Raw genomic sequence first — 25,181 nt, 5'->3', positions numbered from 1 at the left:
ACTCAGAAATCTGCCTGTCTCTGCCTCCCAAGTGCTGGGATTAAAGGCATGCTCCACCACTGCCCAGCACATGAATTCTTAAAATTTAAAAAAAAACAGCTGCACCAAGTAATTTCAGTATTTGAACATAGAATTCTTGTTGACTCCAAAAAAGTTTTAAAGGAGAGAATTATCACTGCACTGTAAATCTTAAGGGAAGATTGCATGTCACAAATTCTCCACTTTCTCCTTCCCTGGCATGTATAGAGCATTGTGTCGGTGTGACCCAGCGACTGTTTGTCTCCTAGCTTAAATTGTTCTGCACTGGAAATAGGGTTTGCCAGTATCAACTAAAATACCACCTGTGTGCAGGCTTTGTAGTTGTGAGGGAAGGTTGAAGTCCTTAGTTTGCGTGTGCGCGCGTGTGTGTGCAAGTGTGTGTGTCACCACGAGGATTATATTTGGGAAATCTAGTCCTCAAGTTTGAGTGCCTGCACAGAGCCCTGTCTGCACTTGGAGCTAGAAAGAACTGGGTCTTTTTTTAGGATGCTGTCTCTAGGATGGCGTGGGCAGAGGTAGCTTATCTGTGCCTGTGACCTTTCACACAGTGGTTGTCATTGCCTTGCTAGCAGCGACAAAAGATGGACTTAAACTGCTCACTTTCCTGAGCCCTCTGTTCCTTCTTCTCACTTCTCGGAGAGTTCTGACAGTGATTGGTCTGCTTAGACATGCTGTTTGCTTTGAAACCCTGGTTTTCTTTCTGGTTATAGGTGTCAGAACAAGGTTTAATAGAAATACTTGAGAAAGTCAGCCAACAGACAGAAAAGAAAACAACAGTGAAAGTAAGTGTGGGGCGTGGTAGGAGCGGGGTGGTGGTGTTTCCAGCTGCCTGAGCTGTCCAAGTGCTTTGAGCTTTCAGACACCTTGATTCTGTGTTGTGGTTGGGAAGAGTGCCTATGTGGAAAGAGGGTAATTGTTAACACTTCTTACTTCTCGCACCTACCCCTCTTCAAAGACATAGAGACAAAAGCTCACTTAAGTCATAATGTTCTTCTCGGAAAATCTGAGGCTTTTTAATGTGTCTGACCTTCCTTTCATTTCCCCCTAGTTCAACAGAAGAAAAGTAATGGACTCTGATGAAGACGACGATTACTAAGAGGATGTGCTTAGACGGAATTACAGTGGAGCAGTGTCTAGGACAGTCACTACCTTGTAAATGTTTACTTCGGTCCCTGTCTATACATGCCTTTTGAAAAAATAAACTTGTACCTCAAACTCAAACACTTTGGGTGTTTCAGAATCATAGGCAACTCAAAAGAAGATCTGCATTTTGAATGGGTTTTTTTCCCCCTTCTTACCAAGAGCTTTTAAATGGTAGCAATGCAAGTTTATCCTTTGCAGCTGGGACATTAATGTGAGGAGAAATAGAAGCTGTGCCAGCATGCTGCGGCCAGAGATGGCAAGGGAACGAAACCCCTGGCAACTGAATCAGCTTTAAGATCTGAGCACATCCAGCATTCTTAAGGCAGGGATGTCTCCTCTTCTGCGGGTAGCCTCTCAGAGTCCCAGCTTTTGATTTAATTTATTTTTAGAGCCATTGGGTTTATATTATTGAACAAATACCACTTGGATCCAAAACAACTAGAGTGATACTTCTGCAAAGTAACTAGGACGTCCCTGTGGTCCCTGTTGAACAGTGAAACAGTGACGTGTTTACAAGAGGAGCAGGCAGGAGTGACGGCTAAGTGAGCACAGGACACAGGGTCTTTCCCCAGCACCTATGTTGGGTAGCTTACAACTACCCTTACCTCCAGCTCCAGGGAATCAGACACCTTCTGGCCTCAGAAACATACACATGAACCCCCTTATAAACACACACACGTACATGATAAAAAAAAAATCCTAAAAAAATGCAGAGAAATTGTTAATTTATGTTCAGGACTGCACTGTCCTACTCAAACCTGCTGAAGGATTTTGTGGGCAGTTGGTCCAGACTATTTTTGTTGTATAATATGTTTTGGGTTTGTTGTTACTGTTTTTAAGATGGTTTTGTTGTGTCCAAAGCTGATCTCAGCTTACCCTATAGTCAAGGATAACCTCAGATTCATGATCCCCTTGCCTGCACATCTCTAGTGCTGAGATTACATATGTGTAGCACCATACCTATTCTGTGTGGCACTGGGAATTGAACACAGAACTTCATGAACACTTAGCAGACAATGCTAACTGAGGCACATTTTGTACCCTGCTTAAGACTTCAGAAATGACCAGTGATACTTAAAGTGTGCTTTATGGCTCATTTATGTGAAATGCTAGAAAGACAACCTGACATGTCTCTTAAGTTTTGTTACATGTTTCTGTACAGTTACCAATCCTAATGCCAAGACTGACTGAGGTGTGTGGAAGGACAATTGGGAATGGAAAGTTGGCTGTTGGACAGGGTCCTGAAGACAGCTCATGTGCTACATGCATGTAGCTTGTGGGTGTGAAGCTGGCAGTGCTTGGGATTGCAAACACACAAAGACTTGAACATTCTTCATTTTTAATGGCCATATCAAGTTTTCCTTTAAGTGGGAAAAGCAACTGGAACACTTGCAGGAATAATTGGTGTAAACCGCTCTATTCCTCATTGCAGTTATTCAGCAAGAGATGAACCTGTGCCTCAGGAGTCTGCATTGGCAAACTGGAACAGTTCCCTCACGTGTGTGTGTCTGCCTCTTGAGATTCTCTGCACTGATAAAAACCCTGAGTCCTGGAGACAAGGCAGCAGATGTCAATAAAGTGGTTTTTGCTAAAAAGGAAGGGCTAGAAAGATGGCTCAGCTGTTGTGAGCGCTGGCCATTTTTGAAAGGATCTGGATGGGATTCCAAGCACCCACAGGGTGTCCCACAACCACCTAGAACTCTATTCAGAATCTGATGCCCTCTTTTGGCCTAAAGAACATGAGGCACACAGATGGAGAAGCAGGCAAACACCCATTGTCATTAAGTGGCAAGTGGGAGAAAGGTCAACAAACCAAGAGCATCCACACTCATTCTATCCATGCTCATTCTATCAGGAGGCTACATTCATTCTTTCCTGTTCCGAGTGTGGGTGCAGGCCTGTAATCACAGCTCCTCAGAAAGCTGAGGGGATCGGAACAAAAGTCCAAGACCAGCCAAGGTAACAAGTGTCACCTGAAAAAGTGTCTTTGTGAGTACTTGAGAATTGTGTATGCCATTGACCCATCAACCTGGAGCAGGTAGATGGGTGAGTGTCTGCTCTTGAGTGATCCAGGTGTGCATCCCAGTTACCCTTAAATACAAAAGACTATCCTTCCCGTGAGGACTGTTTCCCACACAGCACAGTGTTATGCAGGACTATCCTTGAGCCAGACTACCACAATTATCACATGAGCTGTGTCCACTTACAAAAGATTGCAGCTAGATTTGTTGAATGTTACTGTTCCTTTACAGAAGAGGTGTGTGTATGTATTGTGGGGGGCACAATCAGGGGACCCTCAGCTGAATGTCTACCCACTCCTCCAAACAGTTGTGTCCAATGCTGCTGAAATTGCTCACAGCCTCAGAGAGGGACTAGAGTATATACAGAGAGGCAGGGAAAGACTAGGGATGGGGTACCATCTACACAGGCAGGAGACCTCATCCATGCTGGACACTGACCTGCCGGTGTGACCGCTCACTCACTGTTATGCAAGGAGGCCTAATAAACTTAGTGATACTCCAGAGTGATCATATCTTGGTTTGTCATTGGGACCCTAGAAGGAATAGGCAAATTCCATCTCCCCCAGGATTCTAACAACAGGTTTACAGAAGGGTCACTGAGAAACTGCACAGCAAAATTTAAAAATGGCACAACACAATCAAGAGGCAAAGTTTACTGTTTTCCATCATTTGGCACATATCCAAGGCACATTAGAAAATTAGAAATCATAAATTACTTTGTAGAAAAATAATCAGCCCCTCCCTTCTATACATTCACAAGTATTTCCAATAATGTGCACAAAACCATTTCCCCTTTACAAAGTCCTTTGAAAAATGGACTCAGGATGAACCCATGTCTGCAACTTTAGGGTCAGGAACATAAAAAAATAATAGAATCTATAGAAAGTTATAAAAAGGAATCAATGGCAACAAATTCTAACTTAAACTCTGACCTGGTTTGTGCTCTAAGTTTTGAATTTGAATCAAAAGACTTAAGATGTGCCAAAGCTGCTCTCTAGTAACCATCCGTCAGGCGTGCTGTGCTGGGGAGGCTCTTAACGGAAAGGAGAGTGAGCAGAAATTCATACAGGTAAACGTGCAGTGACCCAGGGGTCTATGTTGTTGGGAAAGTGACGGCCAACTTTCCCCATACGTGTGGTGTAGAACAAGGCAGAATGGTAGGTCCTTTTCACAGGGACGGATAGCAAAACAGCACTGGGGCATCTTCCAGTTCAAGTGTTTTCAGATTCTGTTTCTTCATCCCGACAGGATGCTTCTCTGCCTGGCATCCACAGTTCCATAAGACCGACATTGCTTCTCTGACTTCTCCTAGACACAGGGATCCTTCTAGCGTAAGGTTTGCCTACTTATCCACCTCATAGACATTTAGCACCTTCCAGCCAAAGGAGGTCAGAACTGGTGGTGAAGCCTCTGCCTGTGACCAGGAAACCCACATGCTGAGATGGAGGGACTCGTTCACTCCCTCCCATTCCTTTTCAAGTATGTTAGTTAGCTTTGAAGAGGAGAGGGTGGTAAGTCTGAGGGCTGTCTCTCAAGCTGGTTATTGAAAGTATGCTTAGTTCTACACTGTGTTCATGCTCACCATCTTACTGTGGACTCGTGTCTCTGTAGCAGGTCTACCAGTCCCTTACTGCTAAGACTGAGAAACACTAGCCTCGTGGGTGGTCAGGTGTCCAGTCATCTCTGGGACCTGGAGTATGGCTGCATCGTTGACTGTGTGTCTGCGGACCATCGGCCGGTGTCCTGGACCAGCCTGTCTCGGTACAGGCCTCTCTGGGAACCCCTTGTTTCCTTCCTTAGAAGTCTGATGCCTGCTCTGCTCTGACAAGTCACTCTGCTTTCCTGTGACTCTTTGCTTCTCTGGCTGAAGAAAAGATAAAAGTTAGTTCATGGCCGTTCTGTGCTTTAAATCTAGACTAGGATGGCAGCACCCATTCCTCCCCCAAGGTGTCAGGCAACGTACTCAGAATCATACAGGCACAGTGGCCACTGGAATGTGGTGACAGGGTTTGTAGTGTTCTGTATGATGCACAGAAAGTGCTCTGTGAGTTTCTAGTCTCTGATCATATGTGTGGTTGCTGCTCCGGCAAGGAAACCACACAGTAAGAACATCTGACTGTCACGCAGCAAGGGAAGGGGACACCTGACTGATGTCAAAGCTGATACATGTCCTGTCCAGGAGCAGGATAGAAGCAAGGCTGTGGAAAACTAAATATAAAATCAGCTGGGCATAGCAGTTCATACCAAAACCCCAGCCCCTGGGAAACTAAGGCAGGAAGATTACCATCAGCTTGAGGATAGTCTGCGTTACAGTATGAAAAAGGGCGTGATGCTAAATCCGTCACACTAATTACTGCAAAAGTTCTCTAAAATGACCGTTTGTAAGTTTTGTGCATTTGTCCCAGCAAATCTGTTGGCATGCTTGCTGTTCATTCTTCCTCTTCAGCAATTGGGAAAGGCATGTGTTCCTGAGAAGCCTCACTTTGCAGTAGAATAGACTGTATATTGGGCTTTTTCTAATTGATTCAGTAGGAAGCTGGGTACATAAAGAACTCTGGGGGGGGGTAGGTATAACATTATGTCATCTACACACATTATCCTTATTTCAAAGATTAAAAGCAGTAAACTCAGTCGGGCAGTGGTGGCACACGCCTTTAATCCCAGTACTTGGGAGGCAGAGACAGGTAGATTTCTGAGTTCGAGGCCAGCCTGGTCTACAGAGTGAGTTCCAGGACAGCCAGGGCTACACAGAGAAACCCTGTCTCAAAAAAAGGAAAAAGAAAAAAAAAGTAGTAAACTCTGGCCTAGTCTACTTTCTGTAAATACTGAATTGCAGCTTCTCATGTACATGACTTCCCACGTCTCCCTGACTTTCTCAGCTCAGGCCTGCAATTTTATACTTTCTGAAGACAGGGTCTCAGTATGTAGCCCTGGCTGGCCTTGAACTCACAGAGATCCATCCACTTCTGCCTCCCAAGTGCTAGGATTAAAGGCATGTGCCACCATGCTTGTCCAGAGCTGTAGTTGTTGGGTTTTTTTGTTTGTTTGTTTGTTTGTTTTTTTATTTTATTTTATTTTATTTTTTGAGACAAGGTTTCTCTGTGTAGCCCTGGCTGCCCTGGAACTCATGGTGTAGACCAGGCTGGCCTCAAACTCAGAAATCTGCCTGCCTCTGCCTCCCAAGTGCTGGAACTAAAAGCATGCACCACTGCTGCCCAGCCAGAGCTGTAGTTGTAAATTTTCTCTTAAGTCCACACTCTTGTCTGCTCCACTGCTGAGCTTATCTGTTGCTAATTCTTTCAGTGAGGGAGATAATAAAATGAAGGTTGACTGTTGAAAAATGTCCTTTGCCAATTTTTTTTTTTTTAAAGCTGGGTCATAAGCCCTTGCTGTGTAATCACTTACCTCCTGGAGAGAACGTCCGGTAAGATCAGGCACACTTCTATCCCTTCCCATAGTCTCCCTTGATGTCCTCTCCCTGAGATGCAAGACAAACCACATATTAATCCAAAGCAAAGTTAAATATCTGGATAATGATATAAAGCCCGCTGGCCACAAGATGGCAGCATTGCGTGAGCAGTTAAAGCCACACATATCCCAGCATCATACCCAACCCTCTACCCAACCTCTGGAGAAGCCAGATGCAGGGTCTGAACCACCAATCAACTTGAACTAGATACTCACTGGAACCGCCCCCCTGGGTTAATGAGGCAAAACTGTCTCCTAAAAGGTTCCTCTGGCAGGTTGTACATTTGGGGGTTCCCTGTGAATAAAACAGCAAAACACCTGAAAACTTCATAAATAAAGGTGACTTTGCAACACATACACATACATACACACACACACACACACACACACACACTGATTTCCTAGCATACTGAAATTTAGAAAGCTAAGTGCTACATTCGCTTTTATAACCCACTAGATGGCTATTCTTTGCTAGGCAAACCCTGGTAAGACGGAGCTCGTCTTTATAGTGATGATCCTCAGCCGTAGTCGGTTATGGCAAGGCCACCCTGGGACTTCCTAGGAATACCAGTGGGTTTATCTACCTGTTGCAACTGTATTCATACTCCATTTTGAAAAGCTTGTAAGATAGAATCCCTTCTAAATAACCTCTTAACAAGAAAGTGCTCATTCCAGGCAGTGTTTGGGCAGGAATCTAATCACTTGGTGCTCCTGCAAACTGAAAACAGGAAGGCGGGGAGAGACAGCTCAGTGGTTAAGGCGCTGTACTACTCTTAGATACAATGCAGCTTTGGATCACAGGAGACACAGCCACCTGAAACTCTGGTTCCGAGGGATCTGCTGCCCTCTCTGGACTCTATGAGCATGAGCACCTCCACTCATGTGCACATACACATGCACACATAAACATAACTAAAAAAAGAAAAAAACAAAAAACCTTGGAGGCTGGAGAGATGGCTCAGCGGTTAAGAGTTGACTGCTCTTCCGAAGGTCCTGAGTTCAATTCCCAGCAACCACATGGTGGCTCACAACCATCTGTAATGGGATCCAATGTCCTCTTCTGATGTGTCTGAAGACAGCTACAGTGTACTCATATATGTAAAATAAATAAATAGTTCTTTAAAAAAAAAAATCTTAGGAGGACAGGAGTGTGGCTCGGTGTTAGGCGCTCGCCTAGCATGTGCTAGGGAAATCCTTAGGCTCTAACGTCTAAGTGGCTCAGGCCTAGAGGAAGCTGCCATTTACCCTGCATACCCTAAAATTGTACAAAACTCCTGGATTTAGGACACAAGGCAAGAGAGATTCAAGGCCGCTGCTCTCTCCAGTTGTGAGGGGAAGCCTGAATGGTCGAGCTGACAGAGTATTGGTCCTCCTTCTGCAGGAGACATTATTACAATCAACCGGAAAACCAGTTCAAAACCAGTTCCTCATCTGATACATCATGGTCTAGCATGGTTTCTGGTATCCCTCATTGAATAATTGAATTTTTCATATATTTTTATAACTCATTGAAACAGGGCTGGGGACATGGCTCGGCAGTGGAGCACCTATTTACCATGTGCGAATGCATAGGTTCATGCCCAACACCACAGAAACCCCAAAAGTAAAAGACACTGAAGATCTGGGGACATGGATCAGCTGCTAAAGGGCTTGCCATAGAAATATGGAGATCTGAATTCAGCCTGGGATCCATAGTAAAGGCTCCAGGGCTCAGAGCATTGGTTGCTCTTCCAGAGGACCCTGTTTGGTTCCCAGCATCCATGTACAACTGCAACTCCAGTTCCAGGGCATCTGATGCTCTCTTCTAGTCTCCACGGGCACCAAACACACATGGTGCACAGACATATACATCCAGGTCAGGTGTAGGGGTACACGCTTGTAATCAGCACTGCGAAAGCTGAGACAGGTAGAGTCCTATCCTCAGCAGCCAGGCTAGCCTACTCCAGGAGCTCCAACACAACGGAAGACCCTCTGACTACAAGTTGGGCAGCTCCTGAGGAATGACAGCCAAGGTTGGCCTCCCACTTACACACACACACACACAACACACACACACACACACACACACACACACACACACATTAACACACACATACACTCACACACATTTACATAAACACACACACCTTTAAACACACACATACACACACACATTTACATAAACACACACACCTTTAAACACACCCATACACACTCACACGCATTAACACGTACACATACCTTCAAACACACACATACATATACACTCACATATATTAACACACACGTACATTCATACACATTAACACACACACCTTCAAACATACATCAACACACACACATACACTAACACACATTAACACATACATACATTCAAACACATATACACGAACACACATTACACACATACACATCTTCAAACACACACTCACACACATTAACACATTCACACCCACACTCACACACAGCCCGAAAGCACCACCTACCCTTGAATTCCCAAACAGAGGCAGATAGAGAATTCCCAAGCACTTACATTTCCTCCTGATCTCGACAGTCACATAACCCTCGGGGTCCGTCTCCCCGACGCTGTTTAGAGACGCAACACAGCCTGGCACTACCTGCAGCAACTCCATTATTTTTGAATCCTACAATTTAAAAGGGAAAGCGTCACTAAGTTGTTTAAATGTTTTCTCTGCAGAGTATCATCTAAATGTTAATACTGGTGTGACTGAAACCCCTCCCTAAATGTCTCCGCAACAACCAAACAACAATAAAAACATGTCAGGGTCCCATGGCCTGGCTACTGTCCCAGCACCTGAGGCTGGGAAATGGCTTGAGGTCAAGAGTTCAAGCCTGGGCAACAGGGAAACTGTTTCGAGAAAGAATTCCACTCTTCATTTAGAAGCTCTGACCTGCACTAGGATTCCCCAACCTGTACATCCAACGACTACACACACTGGTTAAGCACAGTAGGGGCTGTTACTATATGGCTACCAGAAAGCTGTTCAGGAGCCACCCCCCCCATCTATAGTAGAACATACTCGACATCATCCATCTTTGAGAAAGTAGCAAATTAAACGTTAGCATTATCTGTGAAGTATTGTCAACCCTCACAGACACTTCAACCCATTCAAGGGACACTAAAATTCACATCATCACCCAGCACAGTTTCTTAAAAAGTACCAATCTCTACAATGAGACAATATTTGAAAGTTTTCCTTCTTGGGTACTAGGGATGGTACCCAGGACCTTGCACATGATGGGCAGTAGTTCTACCCCACCCCAGCCCCTCACTGAGGGATTCTAGCAGGGGCTCTACCACTGAGCCACGCCTTTGGCCTTAAAATTAAATAGGCATATAATTAGGTTGGATTTATCATGACTTTAACATCTCTCTATTGGGTTATTTGGAGTTTAAAGCCAAGGATTCACCATGAAGACAAGAACAGAGGAAAGCAACTTTCTTTCTCCCTGATTGACTTGCTGCATTGGAGAGAGGAGTAAGCTGGGGATCTAAATTCTCTCAGAATCTGAGGGATTTAAATCCACAACTAGGGCTGGCAAGATGGCCCAGCCAGTAAAGGAGCTGACTGCTCTTCCAAAGGTCCTGAGTTCAAATCCCAGCGACCACACGGTGGCTCACAACCACCCATATGAGATCTGACGCCCTCTTCTGGTGCGTCTGAAGTCAGCTACAGTGTACTTGTGTATAATAATAAATAAATCTTTGAGCCTGAGCGAGCAGGGACTAAGCGAACAGGGCCAACCAGAGCAAGCGGGGCCGACCAGAGAGAGCAGAGGTCCTAAAATTCAATTCCCAACAAGCACATGAAGGCTTACAACCATCTGTACAGTTAGTAGAGTGCATACTCACATACAGAAAATAAATAAATAAATCTTTAAAAAAATTCACTTAAATCCACAACTAAAACTCCATTATGCTACAGGGCTGGCAAACCCAGAACGATGTCTAACCTGCCACTTCTCAGATGTGACAGCACCTGTGTGCACCACACCAAGGTGTCTAATAGTAGTAATTCACACATTCCCTTTAGGCCTCTAAAGCTACCCCAGGAAGTATGAGCACTGGCACAGGAAGCATGCCCTGCCAGATGACAATGGCAAGGACCTTGCCCTGCCTGTGGATGTCTGGTCTGCTTACTTAGCTCAGCACAGAGCACCAAAGACCTGGCTCTTGTGATCTCCCATCTGCTTTGAACACAAGTAACCCACAATGTGCTTCAGGTAGCATGGAGCTGCTTCATCAAGCGCTCCCCCTCACCTGCTCGGCACAGTCCACCGCCGTGTACTGCCTCTTGTTCAGGATGTCAACAGATGCTCCGTAAAACAGAAGCAGCTCCACCACCAGGGCATGCCTTCCCATCACAGCCTCGTGCAGGGCTGTGTTGCCTTTGTTGTTGCAAGCATTGATGGAGGCCCCATGCTAGGAGAGAAATGGGACAGTACAATCTGTGTGACTATTCACAATAAAGTGACTTTTTCAAAAGTTCACTTAATGGCAGTGGTACATACATCACGGCACACACAGAGGACAGAAAACAATGTTTTGGGTGTTGCTCACTCCTCCTGGCTGTTTTTGAGGCAGGGTCTCTCTTACTTCTGCTTTACTGAATGTGAGAACATCATGCTAATTCTCCTGTTCCCACCTCCCATCCTGAGGTTGGAGTACTGGGGCTATAGGCATGAACCACAGGGCATGCACATTTTAAAAGAGGTTTATTTTTTATTTTATGTGTGTGAATGTTTTGCCAGTATGCATGTATGTGCATTGTGTGTATGCCCTATGGTTTTGGAAGTCAGAAAAGGGTGCCAGATATTATGGAGCATGGGTGGCTGTAAGCCACTATGTGGGTCCTAGGAACTGAACTTAGATTCTCTGAAAGAATGCCCAGCATGGTGATACACACTTTTAATCCCAGCACTTGAGAGGCAGAGGCAGGTGAATCTTTGAGTATGAGGCCAGCCTGGTCTACAGAGTGAGTTCCAGGACAGCCAGGGCTACACAGAGAAACCCTGTCTTGAAAAACAAGACAGAAAGGAAGGAAGGAAGGAAAGAAGGAAAGAAAGAAAAGAAAAGATAAAATAAGAATAGCCAGTGCTCTTAACACCACTAGTCTCACTAACTCCAGAGCCTGGGTTCCAGGCATGGAATTTAGAATTTAGGTAGCTAGGGTACATAGTGAGACTCTGTCTCAAAAAAAAAAATCTGTTTTGAGATGGTGTTATTATGCAGCCTATGTGGCCTCAAACTCAGCTTCCTGGGTGTGTGGTTCAGTATAAAATTCTTGGAACTTAGATCTTTTTTTCTATTTTTCTCTAATTCCTAAGTATGTGCACGTGTATTTCTTCTTTGTGCATGACTACTTAACAAACTGCTACCATAACAACCAACAGCCCACCCTGCCTCTCAGGGCCCTAGCATTTATACACCCTCCGAAAAGTCCCCAGAATCCTAAATGTCACACACTTGCAGAAACTATCAGCAGGTGACAAAATCATGCCCCACTAGAGCACAAGGCAAATCATAGTCAGTTGCTGTGGACAGTCTGAAGCAGCCCCATATGCCACACCTGGGATTAAAACAGAAATATTATTCTTACAATATTTCTATGTTTTGCAAGGAACCCAAAATTCCAAAATTCTCACTGCATTTCCTCCTTCCTGTTTTAAGCCATTAATTATGCTGGGTAGCGGGAAATCATAAACAGATCCTTTTTTTTTTTTTTGTTTTTTCGAGACAGGGTTTCTCTGTGTACCCCTAGCTGTCCTGGAACTACTCTGTAGACCAGGCTGGCCTCGAACTCAGAAATCTGCCTGCCTCTGCCTTCCAAGTGCTGGGATTAAAGGCGTGTTCCACCACTGCTGGGCACAGAGACATTTTCAATGAAATAAGTGCTTTTCGGATCAGTGGCCAAGGTTTTCAGGAGACCTCTCCTGTTCAGTTCTAATCTTTATCAATTTTGATGGTATCCACAGCTTTTCATTTCCTGTGGAGATATAAACAAATCCACGTTCCCAAAGCAAAACTTTCCCAGGTTTCTACTCTGACTTTAACACATCCAGATAGTATACAGGATGATTTAATTCCATAGTTTTTCTATAATAACCTGGTCTCTCTTTTGCTGAGTGTTGAGGTTTTTCTGTCTGCTTAATGCTTCCTGGCTTACAAGAGGTCATCTTCAAGCCCGGGCCCCAAGGCTGTTTCCCAACAGTAAGAAATATCCTTGGATCTCTCTCTTGGACCTACACTCATTGCTCCAATGGCAGTCCTTGCCACATTGCCTGTATATCCTAGGTGTAGAAGCCTAGGCCTTCTTTCTGGTTTATATTTATAAAAAAAACAGTGACCTTAGAGATGCCTTGTTCACAGTTTTGTTGCTAATGACCAAATTTCCCATAATTAAAGCACCAAGTATTTTAAGAGCTGAGACCTTTAGTGGCTCGGTCACCATCTCTGTGCAAATGACCGTAATTGCCACAATTAAAGCACTAGGAATTTGGGATCTGAGCCCTCTAGTTATAGCTTGTTCTATGCTATTAGCATGGTACACATCAGAACCAATATTGGTTGTGTATCCCTTATCCACTTGTCCATAGGCGCTGCCCACACCTCTAACGGTCTAATAACTTTTTTACATTCTGTATTGGAATTTTCAACCGCCAAGGACTCTCTCAACACCAAAATTCCAAGCTCTCACTGCATGGCTCTGTGGTTGAGAGTGTGTACCACTCTTGATGAGGACCTGGATATAGTTCCCAGCATCCACATTAGACAGCTCTCAACAGCCTGTTAACTTCAGTTCCAGGGGACCTGGTGCCCTCTTCTGGCCTCTGTAGATACTGCATGTACATTACCATACATATTCATACATACATGCAGGCAAAACACACATACACAAAAATAAAAATAAATCTTTAAAAACTATAAAGACAAAAATTTTTTTAAAATAAAAAAAGCCTGGTGTGGCAGGGAGGTCTCTTACCTGTAGCAACAGTGCCGCGATTTCATGGTGGCCAGCAGAGCAGGCACAAATGAGGGGCGTGTTCCCACTGAGGTCCTTTTTATTAGGTTTTGCATTGGAATCTAAAAGACATTTTGCCACCTAGTCCAGAGAAGAAAAACTTCAGTCTTAGTTATAACTCAGGAAAAGAAATCTTTCCTCTCAGGTGAAATGGACCCTCTGGAGCAAGGGGATGAGTAACAGGGGCATTCTCATCTGTGGGGGTCTACTTTGTGCCCACAATACACGAGGCACTAGGGTTTCCATCTTTATAGCTACCTAAGGAGAGTTGTAGCCATTGCTTCCAGTGCATGGTGGGAAGCAGTCTGCTGGACATCTAAGAGAGATGCAGACTGGAGACATGGTCCTGTCTTTAAAACCCCACAGTGGAACTTCTAAAGGCACATACACACAGACAACTTCCCAAAGAAAACACATTTTAGGAAGCTAATTGGTTCAAAGCCAGATGTGAAGTCATACACCTGTAATCCCTGCACTCAAGAGGCTGAGGCACGAGGATTGAAAGTTTGAGACCAGGCTGAGTTACATCTGAAGACCTTGTCTCAAAACAGAAGAGAGTAATTGCAAAATTCTGTCTTGAACTGCTATTTAAGGCCTTGATGATACTTTATAAAATACTAAGCTACTTTGTGTAGTATAGAGACCAGCACCTTGGCAGAGGAGACACACTGTTGCTGGGGTCAGAAGCACAGTGACAGATTTACCCCACCCAACCTGAATGGCAGTGAGAAGGGCACTGGTACCAGCCCCAGGTCAGGGGTTCCACCGTGGGAAGGAAAGAATTGCTCTGTCCTCTGGGCCTCCCTCAGGACTGTCCCGGGTGAACTGTCACCAAGTGAGGGTCTTGACAAAATCGAGCAGCTATTTTGCTGCCTGGGAGATGTGGCCCATACCTGAAAGTGCCCCTGCTGGCAAGCCAGGTGGAGTGGGACGGCTTGGCTTGTGTTTCTGGCACCCGAGTAGGCACCATGCTTCAGTAAGAGGGGGACGAGGTCTGTTCGGCCATGCAGGGCAGCCATATGCAGCGGGGAGAAGCCGTCCTGGTTGGTCACATTCACACCAAGCCCACTGGCAGGAATCCTTGCCAGTTTCTAGAAAATGCAGAGGGTGTAGATAAATGGCATTAGTACTTAAGAAGCTAGGCCAGGGTGGTGATGGGAAGCATCTTCCTGCTCCCCCACAGCTCCTAGGCAAATTTTGGGAATCACAGAGGGACCTGGACTCAACATGGCTCATGACTTCCCACTTCTTCAGAAGGAGATGAGATACCAAAAGACTGACTTCTACATTTCAATAGAGTAAGCCCCCTCCGCAAGAATGCCTTATCATGTCAGGAAGGAGCTCCAAAGATACAAAACACAGACGGGGTAGTACACAAAATGCAATGGAGGAAACCAAGTCTGTGTAATAAATAAGACTGGGACGAGGGTGCACCACACAGGTGCACTGGACACTAACCCTAACTCCAAACACACAAACCAGAAGGCATCACAGCCTCCAAGCAAAGCGATGGTCATTCGGTGAAACAGAAAGCTACTCACTGTAGTGCTTGAAAACGTGCCTAGTTGCCAAGGAAACAACCCATCAGCGTCAGGAGTGACAGATCCCAAAGCTCAGGAGACAGATCATGGGTCTCCAGGGATGAGGGCAAAGGTGGACATTCATGAGCAGTGGGATACTAACACACAGACACCACAGACACGGTCTCGCTTCAAGACAATGTTTAGTAGGAAACTATGCACAAAAGCTGGTGGGGCGGGGGTAGTACACTCTGGAATCCTATCCCCCAGGGTTAAGCAGGAGGGCCAAGACTCCAAGGTCATCCTTAACTACAAAGGGGTTTGAAGCCGGCCTGAGATTAAATAACTAGGTTGCCTAAGTTTTTGCCAAACCTCCTGACACAGCCAGTATATCATTTATCTCCCACTTCACCTTAATTTTTAATCCTGAAACTGCGTTCTTATCCCTGGCGGTGTTTTGTTTTGTTTTGTTTTGTTTTGTTTTGTTTTGTTTTGTTTCGAGACAGGGTTTCTCTGGATTTCCTGGAACTCACTCTGTAGACCAGGCTGGCCTCGAACTCAGAAATCCGCCTGCCTCTACCTCCCAAGTGCTGGGATTAAAGGCATGTGCCATCACCCCAGGCATCCCCAGCAGTTTTTAAAGTCACGCTGAGAGTACAGTGCACGCTGAGAGAAGGCAAACAAAACTGCATTGTGGGGCATCTCATTGAGAATAAAAAGTAAATCATCGGAGTTAAAAGTTGGATCTCGTGGTATGTAAATCACACCTCAAGAATAAAAAGAATATAATGAATAAAAAGAGGGCTGGAGAGATGGCTCAGCAGTTAAGAGCTCTGGCTGCTCTTCCAGAGGACCTGAGTTCAGTTCCCAGCACCCACATGGCAGTTCACAACCATTAACCTAGTTGCGGGGCACCTGATGCCCTCTTCTGGACTTCCTGAGCACTGCACACATGAGGTGCATTTATACCCATGCAGGCAAAACACCCACATGCATGAAATCAAAATAAAGCCCAGCATAGTGATGCATGTTTTTAATCCCAACACTCATGAGGTCCGGAGGCAGGCATATCTTTGTGAGTTCAAGACCAGCCGCCAAGTTCTACACCTGATTTACATAAGTGACTTCCAGTCAGGGCTGCATTACCTTCTGAGCTGGAGCACACTTGGGGCACTGGCATAAGGGATGACAGAATTCAAGATCCACCGTGCTGATGGCATCGTCCGCATCATCTAGGTCATCCTCCGTCCACTCTAAAAGGTATCGCACCTGGTGGTGGGCAATGAGAAGAATCAGGATCTTGATTATTCTGATACCTTTACCAGCAGTGTGCACACTTGCACACATATGCATGCACACACTTCCTAAGTCAGCTCCCTGGACCACTGCTGTCACTGACGACGAGCATTTGTTCCTCAATAATAAATCTACACTCCACCTGTGCTCAAGTTGTTCTAGGTCCCCTTGGGTAGCACAGAAGGATTAACCAATCATTTTCTAGCATACAAGTCTTTGCCCCAAGAGGGGCAGACTGAAGCTGCTTGGAGGGCAAGCTTTTAGACCCTGGCCCTGAGTACGCTCTCATATGCTACCTGGCCAGGTGTGATAGCTTCTATATGCTCGGCCCAGGGAGAGGCACTATTAGAAGGTGTGGTGTTTTTGGAGTAGGTGTGTCACTGTGGGTGTGGGCTTTAAAACCCTCATCCTAGTTGCCTGGAAGTCAGTCTTCTACTAGCACCCTTCAGATGAAGGTGTAGAACTTTCATCTCCTCCTGTACCATGCCTGCCTGGATGCTGCCATGCTCCCAACCTTGATGATAATGGACTGAACCTCTGAACCTGTAAGCCAGCCCCAATTAAATGTTGTCTTTATAAGGCCTGCCTTTGTCATGGTGTCTATTCATAGCAGTAAACCTCTAACTAAGATACCAGGTCAACCCCAGATCCTTCCTTGCCACCCAACAGAAACCCTGTGATGAGTCTTCAATGCTGAATTCCAGAGCACACGAAAATCCCTGAACCCACACCACGGTCCTGCCAGTCCCACATGCCAGCACGCAGGGCCAAAGCAAAGAAACCTCCAAACAGGATATGCTGGCTTCCAGCACTCACTAGTTACTATGACCTGAAACTTGAGAAGACAGCGTGTGTGGTGGTCCAAACCTGCAATTCCACCCCTCCAGAAGACTGCAAGTTTGAGGCCAGCCTGAACTGCATAGTAAGATCCCGCCCCTTCCCCCAAAGAAAACTATCAATAAGTGTTCCTTTAAGAAAGAAAGCAGCCCGGGCAGTGATGGTGCACATCTTTAATCCCAGCACTTGGGAGGCAGAGCCAGGCAGATTTCTGAGTTCGAGGCCAGCCTGAGTTCCAGGACAGCCAGGGCTACTCAGAGAAACCCTGTCTCGAAAAGCCAAATAAATAAATAAATAAATAAATAAATAAATAAATAAATGAAAGAAAGATAAAGAAAGCAGCCACAGGCATGCATTTCCTTACAGGCTTCAGGGGTCAGCATATGCCTGTAAAGAGGGCAGAGCTTCTGGGGGATCGCCATCAATGCCAAGCCTCCTGCCTGCCATGGCCCTTCCAGATTCTATATTGGGATGGCAATTACAAAACCAGCTAGCTCAGATCTCAAGTCAAGGCAGGGACCAGATTGACAAGTGGCCTTGAAAGGGCCCTTGTGACAGCACAAGGTCAGTCTAGATGGTGACTCGTGGCACTTCGTAGGTTGCCACCGTCCACCCCTTCCATAAGTGGCTTGAACCCCATCCCAGTGGGAGGTAGAGCAGATGGGTCATGACTGGGCTAGTCATTGCTTGCCACACAGACTATGTATCAGGTTCCCACAGTGGCCTTTAAATACCTAAAGGCCACTAGAATACTGGGTTTTCCAGAGATGGTCTTGTGAGAGGACCAGCCCAACAGCAGCTGGGTGCAGACTCCTGTGTCTTCCAGAGTGTCATTTGGATGGACTGACATCAGCCTCTGAGAAAGGCTAATCTATGGCAACTGTGTACATTTCTTTTGTCCCAGAGGCTGTAAGGTGAGACCCAGATGATCTTGTTTATCACCTCTGCAAAGGTCTGAGTATGAAATCTCCCATGCAGGCTCCGGTTGGATGTCTACACTCCAGTTAATGGTGCTGCTTCAGGAAGTGCCAGAAACTTCTGGAGGTGGGGGTCTAGCTGGAGGGAGCAGGTGACCTGGGGTGGGTCTTTGCGGAGGGGTTATATGATCCCCAACACTTTGCTCCCTCCTTGCTCTGCCTCTTTAAAAACTCTGTTATTGTATGCATGTTTGCGTGTGCACGTATGCATGACTGGGGTCTGGGAGGTCATACGCATGCCACAGCACACGTGTGGAGGTCAGAGCAGAAGACAATTCTGTGACAGGTTCCAGGGACTCAAACAGGTCGTCAGGCTTGTGCTGCAAGCCCCTCCCCTCCCTAAGCCATCTCACAGGCTCTCTGTCTAGGCTTTTTTTTGGCCCTCACAAGGTGAAGATATTCGTCTGTCTCAACCACAGTCGTATTCTGCCCAAATGCATGGAACCAAACAACTCTCTGGTCAGTCCCCGGAAACCATAGGCTGAAACAATTCTTTTCTCTTCACTTGTCCTGTCACCATGACAACACAAGGAACAAACAGGGCCCACTTGGTCATCAGTGAAAAGTCTTCTTTTTTTGAAAGATTTATCATTATTTTGTATGTGTGTGGGGTGTGTGTGTGTGTGTGTGTGTGTGTGTGTGTGTGTGTGTGTGTGCATGAGCCTCATGAGTATATGAGCATCGCAGGCATACCTGATGCCCACAGAGGCCTGGGGCTGGAGTAGGTCACAGTTCTAAGTCCCTTGCTGCGATGCTGGGAACAAAACCCAGGTCCTCTGCAAGAGCAGTAAACGCTCTTAACCACAGAGCCATCTCTCCAGCCACAAAAAGCACGCTTTCTAGTATTTTCTTTTGTTTTTCGAGACAGTGTTAGCCCTGGCTATCCTGGAACTCACTCTGTAGACCAGGCTGGCCTCAAACTCAGAAATTCTCCTGCCTCTGCCTCCCGAGTGCTGGGATTAAAAGGTGTATGCCACCATCACTGCCAACCTTCCACCAGACTTCTGAAAGCACTCTTGAAAGCTGTAACGTGCCCTTGGAAGATGACTCACTCAGAGCTCTAGGTTTGCTAAGCAAGGGCATGGTGCTTCCAGGAAGAGAAACTGCCCATGGGTACCCTGGGGAGGACTGCCCCTACTGGCTGCTGTTGGTGTGAGTCCCATCCCTGCTTGTGACATCCAATGCCTCAAGCCTGCTAGCCCAGGAAGGAGCCTGATGTCCATATACTGCCACTGAGTTTCATGCAACCCTGGCTATGTTTGGCTCCCCCGTTCCTCTCTTTCCTGAACCTTGGTCTGGATTCTTGCCATCATCACTTTGACTCCCAGAATGGCAATGCCTAGAAGACCAGAAGTGGGGAGGGGCGGGGCCATGCTTGCTATGCACCTTCTCCCTGGGAGAAGCCTCCACCTCCGGGGGAGGGGGAGGAGGAAGGGAAGCTTACAGAGAGGCAACATAGCTTGACACTCTGAGGCAGGAGACATGAGTGCAGCCACTTCAAACTAAGAGCTTTGAAAATGGGCTTTCTTGGGATCTTAATCTCAAAATGTCCCATGCAGGCCCCTGTTTTGATGCTCATTCACTGGGCTGCTATTCACAGCATACCCTGAAGGCTGTGGAGCCCTTAGAAGTCTGGACCTGGCTATGGAAAGACCCGCACTAGGGACAGGCCCCTGGAGGTCACGCCCACCCCTGGCTGCCTCTGGTTCCCCTTTGCTTCGAGGTCCACCCCATGCAAAGTGCCTCATGATCCCACCACCAAGCTGTCTCTGCAATGGTACACTGAACTTGGAAACTGTGAACCAACCCTCTTTCTCTTCAGTTTCAAGCACCAGGCATTTTGTCAGAGTAATGAGAAAGACAGTCTCTGAAAAACTCACCATTTCTAGATCACCATCAGCAACTGCCCTTAGAAGCTTTTCTACCTTAATGGAAGGAAAAAGCAAGTCATGGAAACGGCTTTAACAATAAAAGAACAACAGAAACGACCCAGTGTTCTAGAGCCCTGGCAGCCTTCTGGCTAGTGGCTCGCTCAGTGCCTTTCAAATGTATCCCCAAAACTGTCCATCTAGAACATTCTGAAAGCTGCACGAAGCCATCTCCCACTTAACACAGACTGAAGCTGCTGGTTAGGAGGTGAAGTGACAGTAACCTCAACACAATAAGGCTTTCTTCCTTTTGCTCGGTGACACTGGGAGTGGAGCCTAGGGCTTTAAGCATCTAGGCAAGTGTTCTCCCTGAGAGAGACTCCTCAGTGCTCTTCTTACTTTATATTTCAAGATAGAGTCTCACTGAGTTGTTCAAGCAAACCAAGTCAAGGTGGTCTTCCTTCCTCACCCTCCTGAGGAGCCAAGACAAGAGGTGTCTGTCACCAGAGCCAGGTCAGGATCACTTCTGAAAAAACCAGCCACCATGATCCTCATACTCAGCTCTCACAGTTTGATAGGTCTTTGATAGGTCTCACAGTTTGATAGTCTGAGAGTAGGCACCCCTTCCTAAGAACAAGTGCAGGCCTCTGAGAGACTGGGTGTCTTTCTGTGACTCTGCATGGGGCTTACTGGATATGCCCGCCAGGAGGATGCTTTGGCGTGCGAGTGCTGGATGACCCCTGTAGGGTGGTCAGTGACTCTACAGAGGAGCAACAGAACCATGAGGTAATGATCTTCACTTCTGCTGAAGGAGGAGGCAGATTGAACAAGCATTATGAAGGAATGAAAAGCGGGGCTGGGTAGTGGTGGTGCATGCCTTTAATCCCAGTACTTAGGAGGCAGAGGCAGGCGGATTTCTGAGTTCGAGTACAGCCTGGTATACAGAGTGTAAGTTCCAGGACAGCCAGGGATACGCAGAGAAAACCTGTCTCAAAAAAAACCCAAAATAAATAAATAAATAAATAAATAAATAAATAGCCAGACATGGCAGTTCATGCCTTTAATCCTAGCACTTAAGAAGCAGAGGCAGGCACATCTCTGTGAGTTCCAGGCCGGCCTGGTGGACATAGCTAATTTCAGGACAGTCAGGAATGCACAGAGATACCCTGTTATGGAAAACAAAACAAACAAACAAATAAACAAAAACAAAAGACTGACCATAAATCAGGTTTTACAAAATGTGATGGGTATATGTGTCAGACCGTAAGGGAAGATATGCATCAGGCTATTAACAGGGATGCTCGTGGGGTGGGGACAGAGGATGGACTTTGAGAGTCTGACCCTGGAACTCTCAGCTTTATACACATAAGTTTTTCGTAGCATATAGTGTCTTCGTCTATTTCTTGTCCTGTCCCAGATCTGTGTCTCTGTCTCTTTCTGTGTCTCTGTGCCCCCCCATCCCGACTCCCTCATACACATTCCAAATACTGCTATGGAGAAAAGACCCAGAAGAGCCAGAAAAAATGAAGACCACATAACACACAGTTGGGCCCATCTCAAAGGAACTGACCTTGGAGTAAACAAACTGGCTGTCCTATAACTCGTACTCAGGCTTCAGGCTGGCAGGCAGCTGTGGTCAGCCCACAGTGATGTAACTGGCCCACCTACACCAGGGTCCACCCATCTCATAGGCTCACCTCCCTGTAGTCCTTTTTGACCTCTTCTTGCCTGAAGCTCACTGATATGGAAGAAAAGCTGGAGGTGGAGGAGCCCTGGCTGATGGAATCCATGGAGCGTGTAGGGGACTGTGCAGGGACCTGGAGGGGAAGGCACACAGGCAACAAAAGGGACATGCATATGGTCACAAACACGTCAGGCCTAGAGGAGAGTGCCAAGCTCCAGGGGCACCAGTGGGCATGGCCCTATAGACTTATAGACTTACCTCAGAAGGCCTTGGCCTCCTGTCAGAGGATAGATGATGAGCTTCCATGACAGACAGAATCTAGAGGACAACGGGCACAGGAAAGGCATCTAATGAGATGGACTATAACAAGTTCTCTGTATCCTCAGCCCCCGTCTGCCTGCCAGGCCCCAGGGGAGGTCAGAGGAGATGGTCTTAGATGGTCTTAGCTAACTCTGAGGTCTGCACAGACTGCTCAGCAGGTTAAAAACACTTGCTGCGAAGCTCAACCACCTGCATTCAATCCCCACACATGCACACACAAAATAAAACTTAAAATGTAATATTCTGTTTGAAAAGGAGCTAGAATTTTAAAAATAGTTGTTGAGAATTTTCCCACTATTTTTAATAAATGGCATTTATTTTTACCAGAAATCAGTTTGTTTCATAATGGCAATGCTGGGCTTACGAAGGAACTGTCCGTTAAATGCCCCCAGGGACCATTTCTTCTTTTGTAATGAAAAGAATCTTCTGAAGAGACACACTGAGACCTAGAATATTCTATGACTGATCACCTTGCACAGATGACTTTAGCACTGATTTAGGAATCCTTCTTAAGATGATTACTATGACGATGGCCACCAAAGTCTGGACTCTCTTTCTATTGCTGCATTTACTTGTAGAGCTTGCATGAGATTTTAACAATAGCAAGAATCTCCCTGAGAAATGTCTCAGGGGTTAAGAACACATACTGCTCTTCAGAGGACCTGAGTTCAGTTCCCAGCACCCATGTTGGACAGTTTATAACCATTTGTCCCTCCAGCTCCAGGGATATCCAATGCCCGCTTCTGGACTTCAGGGGCACTACACTCATATGTATATACATTCACACAGACAAACATGCATACATAGAATTTAAATTAAAAAAAAAATAGGGGTGGAGAAGGCTCAGTAGTTAAGAACACTACTCTTCAAGAGGACTTGAGTTCCATTTCCAGCAGCCATGTTGAGGGGAGCTCAAAACTGCCTATAACTCTACTCCCAGGTGATCTGACGCATTTAGCTAGGCCCCAAAAACATAATTCACACAGATACACACACACTTAAAAATCAATTTTTCAAAGAAGTATCTTTCATTTAAAAATAAATATAAGTTAAAACTAATAAAATAAGCCAGGCAGTGATGGCGCACGCCTTTAATCCCAGCACTTGGGAGGCAGAGGCAGGTGGATTTCTGAGTTCAAGGCCAGCCTGGTCTACAGAGTGAGTTCCAGAACAGCCAGGGCTATACAGAGAAACCCTGTCTCGAAAAACCAAAAAAGGAAAAAAAAAAAAGAAAAAGAAAAAGAAAATAATAAAATAAATCTTTTTTAAAAAGAAAGGAAACAAACCTTATGTCCTGCAAACTCTCCATCCTCTGGGCAGATGGAAAATCCAGGACTTCCGCCTCTTCTTCAAGAGACCAAGTTTTGAGGCATGGTGGTACCAGGCCTATAATCTTAGCAGTCAGGAGACTGAGGCAGGCTATGAATTCAAGGCTAGCCTGGGCTAAATACTGTGGTTCAGTATTTACCTAATTCATTCACACAATTTCAGGCCAAATTAAAATAAAGCTTCTATTAGCAGAGATGAGGAGAGAGAAGGGTGCTTGACTCTGCGGTGCTTTGTCCCTGCTTGCTGTCTGTGCTCTTCACAGACAAAGCCGCCACCCATCTTCACACAGTCCATTCATTGGCTGCTAGAGGCCTAGCGCTCAGGGGCCAGAGCCAGTTCTGCTGGGAGCAGCTCATAATGATCACACTGAGAAAAACGGCTAACAAAACTGTATCAAAAAGCAAAGCCCATTAACAACAGCATCCAAAAATGTAACCGAAGGACAGAGGCTAAGTTCTGTCCTAAGGTGCTAACTTACATTTTCTCAGGAGGCCAGTCTGTGAGCAGTGTTTTTGTTTCTGTTTGTTTGTTTGCTTGTAAGAGTCACGGGGTTGCTCAGAGGAGGAAAGCCCTACCTTTGAGTTCAATGCACACTTGAGTGGCGTTTCTTTCAGTCTGTTCTGGATGGCTGTGGGGGCTCCATTCTGCAGCAGCGTCTCTATGATGCCCTCGTAACCCCAGCGTGCAGCAATGTGCAGGGCTGTGTCTCCTTTCTCGTTACCAATATCTAATCTGCAGGTCTGGACATCATAGTAGACCAGGGCCTTCACACACTGCAAAGATCCAGCAAAATCATGGTTGTCTAACATGAAAGCCAAGGGCAACGTCAGACCCTCCCTCAGCCATGGTCCATGCCCTAGTTTAACCAAGGCTCCACTCACCAAGACAAAATATGAAAACCAGCAGTTACAATTCAAGCATTCTACATTCCCTGATCAGGACACCTCATTAATCCAATTAGATCAGTGGTAGAATATTTGTCTAGAATCCTCTAACCCCAACACACCCCTTAAGAGGCTGAGGGTGCGGCTCAGTGGTGTAACATTTGTCTCTTTATCTAGCATTCAAGGAAACCTTAGGGCAACTTCCAATAACAAGCAAAAACGTGACAGGGGAAAAAAACATCACCAAATGTCAATAAGGAGTAGCCCTGCCTATAATCTCAGTGTTTGGAAAACTGAAAGAGTTAGAGGTCAGCCTGGGTGAGAGTCAGGGATGGTCTGTCTCAAAATAATCCAAAAAATAATAGAAGTTTTCAAATTTCCAGAACACAGTTGCACTGTGAGTATGTATATATGTATATATACATACATATATATACATATATATATATACACATACATACATATATATACATATATATATGTAGTTATGTTGTATATGTATATTGGAAAACATTTAAGAAAATAAAATTATATAGTGGACTGCAGAGTCATCCTAAACGAATCTCAAACTAGGGGCTGGGCAAGTATTTACCAAGAAAGTTTATGCAGAAGGCAATTCCAACTGTAACTGAAAATGACTTTTCTTACTACAAAAAGCTGTTGAAGAAATAGATACAAATTACATAACACTAGATACAATTTGAAATTTCTTCAAGGACATCTGTGCTGAAGCCATACCTTTGACCCTACTGCTCACTGAATAGACCACACA

General features: G+C 45.7%; 2 protein-coding genes across 5 annotated transcripts in view; one reads left to right on the top strand and one right to left on the bottom strand.

Annotated features, from left to right (window-relative positions):
- The window catches only part of Pdcd5 (programmed cell death 5), a 5,556-nt gene extending 4,296 nt beyond the window's left edge, over positions 1-1,260 (top strand). For both annotated transcript variants that reach the window (XM_031386214.1, XM_031386215.1), the window contains exons 5-6: positions 750-821; positions 1,088-1,260. In XM_031386214.1, coding sequence (XP_031242074.1) covers positions 750-821; positions 1,088-1,135 — 120 coding nt within the window. In that variant the 3' untranslated portion in view covers positions 1,136-1,260. The remainder of the gene's footprint in view (positions 1-749; positions 822-1,087) is intronic.
- Positions 1,261-3,840: 2,580 nt separating this feature from the next.
- The window catches only part of Ankrd27 (ankyrin repeat domain 27), a 53,436-nt gene continuing 32,095 nt past the window's right edge, over positions 3,841-25,181 (bottom strand). For 2 of the 3 annotated variants that reach the window (XM_031386213.1, XM_031386211.1), the window contains exons 18-29: positions 24,101-24,298; positions 22,134-22,193; positions 21,889-22,008; positions 20,204-20,248; positions 16,360-16,482; positions 14,587-14,784; positions 13,655-13,774; positions 10,933-11,094; positions 9,184-9,295; positions 6,888-6,966; positions 6,609-6,681; positions 3,841-5,067 (exon numbers count right to left, since the gene is read on the bottom strand). In XM_031386213.1, coding sequence (XP_031242073.1) covers positions 4,837-5,067; positions 6,609-6,681; positions 6,888-6,966; positions 9,184-9,295; positions 10,933-11,094; positions 13,655-13,774; positions 14,587-14,784; positions 16,360-16,482; positions 20,204-20,248; positions 21,889-22,008; positions 22,134-22,193; positions 24,101-24,298 — 1,521 coding nt within the window. In that variant the 3' untranslated portion in view covers positions 3,841-4,836. The remainder of the gene's footprint in view (positions 5,068-6,608; positions 6,682-6,887; positions 6,967-9,183; positions 9,296-10,932; positions 11,095-13,654; positions 13,775-14,586; positions 14,785-16,359; positions 16,483-20,203; positions 20,249-21,888; positions 22,009-22,133; positions 22,194-24,100; positions 24,299-25,181) is intronic. The other variant, XM_031386212.1, reaches the window with a different exon arrangement.

Source organism: Mastomys coucha, unplaced genomic scaffold, assembly GCF_008632895.1.
Source record: "Mastomys coucha isolate ucsf_1 unplaced genomic scaffold, UCSF_Mcou_1 pScaffold21, whole genome shotgun sequence".
In the NCBI taxonomy this organism is placed as follows: Eukaryota; Metazoa; Chordata; class Mammalia; order Rodentia; family Muridae; genus Mastomys; species Mastomys coucha.
This window is presented reverse-complemented; position numbering and strand designations above follow the sequence as displayed.